Source organism: Acomys russatus, chromosome 32 (assembly GCF_903995435.1).
Source record: "Acomys russatus chromosome 32, mAcoRus1.1, whole genome shotgun sequence".
Lineage (NCBI taxonomy): Eukaryota > Metazoa > Chordata > Mammalia > Rodentia > Muridae > Acomys > Acomys russatus.
The window spans coordinates 1,610,127-1,615,027 of NC_067168.1; the positions used below are offsets into that span (position 1 = coordinate 1,610,127).

General features: G+C 45.1%; 1 protein-coding gene across 3 annotated transcripts in view; it reads left to right on the forward strand.

The window, feature by feature from the left end:
- Ccpg1 (cell cycle progression 1) overlaps positions 1-4,769 on the forward strand; it is a 36,345-nt gene extending 31,576 nt beyond the window's left edge. For 2 of the 3 annotated variants that reach the window (XM_051140640.1, XM_051140641.1), the window contains 2 exons: positions 1,127-2,487; positions 4,428-4,769. In XM_051140640.1, the coding sequence (XP_050996597.1) occupies positions 1,127-2,487; positions 4,428-4,617 (1,551 nt within the window). In that variant the 3' untranslated portion in view covers positions 4,618-4,769. Of the gene's footprint in view, positions 1-1,126; positions 2,670-4,427 lie in introns of those variants that run through there. The other variant, XM_051140642.1, reaches the window with a different exon arrangement.
- The last annotated feature ends 132 nt before the right edge of the window (positions 4,770-4,901 follow it).

Genomic DNA, 4,901 nt, shown 5'->3' on the forward strand with positions numbered 1-4,901 from the left:
CTGCAGGGATTCAGACTGTCCTCTGTGTGCAGAGGTGTTTCCTGAGACTCTGGACTCATGCACGGACACCCCAGCATTTTCTGTCTCCCTAGTGCTGGATTACAGGCGTGTCCCACCATGCTGAGCTGCCTTCTGAACATTTTTAAATCCACATTGGTACTGAGACTGGGACCATGAGATACAAACAGCTGACTGGATGTTTACTTAGAGAAGGCAAATGCAGCTAACTTTTTGTTGTTGTTTAGTTTTTTGGGTTTTGGTTTTTCGAGACAGGGTTTCTCTGTGTAGCCTTGCCTGTCCTAGACTCACTTTGTAGCCCAGGCTGGCCTTGAACTTAAATCGAGCTGCCTGCCTCTGCCTCCCAAGTGCTGGGATTAAAGGCGTGTGTCCCTATGCCCAGCAGGCAGCTAACTTTTTATTTTTTATTTTTGCAACCAACTTTAAAATCTTAGTTCCTGGATGTAGTGGGGCACACCTTTAAGCACTTGGGAGGCAGAGGCAGGTGGATCTGAGTTTGAGGCCAGCGTGGCCTAGATAGTGAGTAATAAGTCAGTCTGGACAAATGTAGGGAGGCCCTGGCTGAAAATAAATGACTAGACAAAAATATTAGTTCTAAATTCTGAGGGCACATTTTCAGGACAGGTCCTGTAACACCAGGATGAAGGGCTCCCCTTACTTTCCAGCTTAGACATGGGCGTGATCTGATGGTGTCTGCACGCAGCACCAAGCGCTGACTCTGGGCCTTGGTTCTACTAGTTAGTACTTGGTCTTCAGGCTGATAGAGTTCTGCCTAGCTTGTTCTCCTTCCTAGTCAGTGTTCTTGATTTGACATAGCTGCCTGCTATCCATTTTCTTCCTTGTAACACTTGTATTTTCCTTTTTTTTTTTTTTAAAGAATGAGAAGCTTCTTGAATATATGACAGGTGGCACTGAGCATTTACTTTCCAGTTTTTAACATCATCTAACCATACCCAGAGGACTTGTGTGCGTGTGTGCACATGCTCATATACCTATTGCACACACATGGGCAGTAAAGGTTGTGGTTGTTATAGGATAAAGATACATATTGAACTTTGAAAGTACTTGACATTTCTCTTCTCTTTCAAAAAAAACCCAACCCGTTTAGTTATTGGAAGAAAACCTTGAGAGGTGTTGGACTGTTACTGAAGCGGAGAAAGTTACCTTTGAAGCGCAGAAGAATAATCTTGCTGCAGAAAACCAGCACTTACGAATGTCTCTGGAGAAGGAAGAGAAAGCCCTGTCTGTATTACAAGAAGAGCTACGGCAACTAAGGGCGCAGATAAGATTGTTGGAGGATAAAAGCACAAGTGCTCAGTTAGTTAGGGAGAACCAGGTTCTTAAGCAGGACTTAGACGTGGAAAAACAGAAGACAAATAGCTTCGTGACTGAAAGGGAGACTCTCTTGGAGGAAGCAAAGACGCTGAAGAGAGACCTGGAGAGGGAGCGGCTCACAGCGATGGCTCTGCGGGCAGAACTTGAGCACAGGGCCCAGGGCCGCGCAGACTCTGGCGGTGTGCAGGCTGAGGGGAAGGAGATGGTGCTGCTGCAGCAGAGGCTTGCTGAGCTGGAGCACAAGCTGAGCTTTGAGCAGCAGCGTTCTGACTTGTGGGAACGACTGTATGTTGAGGCAAAGGGCCAACATGGAAAGCAGGAAACGGACGGGAGGAGGAGAGGGAGCAAGGGAGACCACAGGGCAAAGAGCAAGTCCAAGGAGACATTTCTGGGCACAGTTAAGGAAACATTTGATGCTATGAAGAATTCTACCAAGGAGTTTGTGAGACACCATAAAGAAAAAATCAAGCAGGCGAAAGAAGCTGTGAAGGAAAATCTGAAGAAGTTCTCAGATTCAGTCAAATCCACTTTCCGGCAGTTCAAAGACACCACCAAGAATATCTTTGATGAAAAGGGCAGTAAGAGACCCGGGGCAGCCGAAAAGCCAAGAGCAGCTTACGGTCATTCCTCATACTCACAGCCCAAGGCACCGAACCAAAACCAGAACTGCAGAGGCCCTGCCACACAGAGGGACAGAGGAAGAGAGAAGCCCAGCCACTCCGAAGAAATGAGAAAAAATGCAAATTCATATCCGTACAGGGCCAAGTTTGACTGCAGAGACACCCATTCTACCAGTAGGGGTTGTTCAGAACGTGCTGGGCAAGAGTCCGCTGGCCCCGTCAGCACAGCACGTTGTGTCAGGATAAATGACTTCAGGCAGCTGATCCAGTGGTACTTACTGACTGAGCTGGACACCTTTCACCACTGGAAAGAGCTGGATCAGTTCATCAACCCGTTTTTCCCCCATGGTGTCTTTACACACGACCAGAAACTCTTCGCAGACTTCATCGACGCCGTGAAAGGTTACCTTAAGGGCATAAAGGAGTATCAAGTCCAAGACGACAGTTTGGAGAAGTTGGACGGCTATGTGTACAGACACTTTGGGCACCTTTTCGCCCTTCCATTCGGACCCAGGTCGGTTTACATAAAACCATGTTACCATAAATAGCTTCAAACAGTGGTACATTGCATAGTGGTTTTTTGGTTTTTGTTTTTAGCTTGGAAGGTTACTATTTGTAAGAGACAAGCTTTAATTGCCACTGAAATTCAGTAGAAATTGAAAGAGTTTTAAAATTGTAACTATTGCAAACTTAAAAAAAAAACCATGTTAAAAAAAAGAACCATGTGTTAAATAATCACTTAGACTTGAAGAAATGATTGAATTTCTACCATAATCAGTTAAAGGGTATATAAACTTATTTGAGCCAGTTTGGCATCTTTCAGTATAGGTTATATAATTAAGTGAAATTATTTTCCTTTAATCTTTGACTTAGGAAGCTAGAAACAGACTTTAATGTGAAGTCCAGGTCATGTGGCTGTCCCCCACTGTAAGCATTGTCATTGGTTTTATGGATGTTCAGGGGTAGCGCTCAACTGCAGGGTAACTACTGAGAAGGTTGAAGGACAGTCAGGAGCCGAAAGGCCACATGCTGTTCTTCAGAGCTGCGCCGCTGTCCTCCTGCTGCGCGTTCTGTAACTCCAGGTGTCACAGTTCCATCCTTATGAATAAATGCAGTGTGCCTATAGAGTAATGAGACTGGGTTCTGTGTCTGTAGTTCCTGAGCAGGTGTCTAGTGTTGGGAGGCTGTTTGAGGAAATAGGAAGGCCCCTGCTGTTGAGGAGTTAGGTGTGCACCGAGTGCCATGAGGGCGTAGCGGCCCCAGGCAGCCTGGAGATGGTTGGAAAAGCTTCATGGTTGAAGTGACTCTGCAAAGGAACTTGCTTTGAAACTACCTTTTGGAAGAGAAGAGAGGGTTAGTGCGTGGACGGGGGAGGGCATCTCCCTGGAGTGGAAGGGCGTTTGCAAAGGTGTGGAGAAATGAAGACATAACTTTACAGAAACAGGTGAGCAGAGGGGGTGAATCAGGAAGGGCTCCATTTTGTCCTCAAGTGTCTGTCTTGTGAGATGAAGATTTTCTGAAGGGTTTGTCACTGCGGGGATGGTGCCTAGCCCTTTAGATGACTTGTAGCAGCCAGGAGAGTTGACTGGCAAGGTGCAAAGCCAGCTGTGGGGGTCTGCATGCGAAGCCGGTGAGAAGCTGAGGGAGGACAGCAAAGGTGGTAAGGATCACCTCCTGTAGGGAACAGTCCGTCCTTGTGTGAGAGAAGCAGGCATCATGCTGTGTGTATGTGTGGAGAGACCTGGCTGCTGGATATCCATATTACTCAGAGGATACCAGAAGAAAGTTCTAAGCAGGAGGAGCCAGAAGTGAATTGGTTTGAGTCCCTGTTTACGTTTATTTGGAGAGGATGGGTGGGTAGTTACACAGCCGTCCCTACTCACTCTGAAGTCAGTCTCCATTGGAAGGTCTAGTGCAGGGGACACGACATCTGTGCCTGTTAAACACAAGGCTAAACAACCAAAGACTGCAGAGTGACAGCACAAAACCCCAGAGACATCAAGTTAGTCCTCAGAGCTGAGTGCTGTGGGTAGTTGCCATGGCCTTTGTGTGAAGCAGGGGGAGGCTTGATGCACTTCACTGCAGAAGGGGGAGGTGGAGACTGCTTGGCTTCCAAGATGAGTGTTCGTATTTTCAGTTGAGGGGTGGAGAGAAGAGTGGATTTTGTTTTGCTGGAACAATAACAGAAACATCTCATTACTTTATTGTCACGTTCCTGTTCCTCATCACCTGTTTGGTTTCCCCTTTCAGCCAATGCAGGTGTATTTATGTCCTTTTTTTTTCTTTAGTGTTGAAAAGTAGTGATTTCCCCTCTTTCCAGGTATTATAATAGAATTATACTATGCATTTTATCTTTTTGCAGTGTTCAGATAATAGATTAATGGAGAATGTTATTTTTACTTTTAGAAAACTGAACTCTAACATAGATAAAAAAAATGTGTTTACTACTTTCAGTCGACCTGATAAAAAGCAGCGTACGGTAAATATTGAAAACTCCAGGCACCGAAAACAAGAGCAGAAGCACCTTCATCCACAGCCTTATAGAGGGGAAGGTAAATGGCACAAACACAGTCGCGCTAACGGAAGACACACGGCAAACCTTGAGATAGAATTGGGGCAGTTACCTTTTGATCCTAAATACTGATTCATAATTAAGTTAAATTAGGAAACTAAGAGATGTAGATGCGTTCTACTTTGGTGTTGAAATTAAGAAATCACCGTGACTGTCTTTATATTATGCAAAAGCAGAGCTTACTAACTTGCATTTTCCTGTAGCTTAGGTTTGTTAAAAACAAACAAACAAAAAAAAACTTTTTTTTTTTTTTTTTTTTGCTCTGGGAAAAAAATGGTAGTTTTTATTAAGGAAGCCAGGCATTAGACATTCTGTGCATGGAACAAGGCTTGGTGTAGTAGCTCAGCGCACAGGCA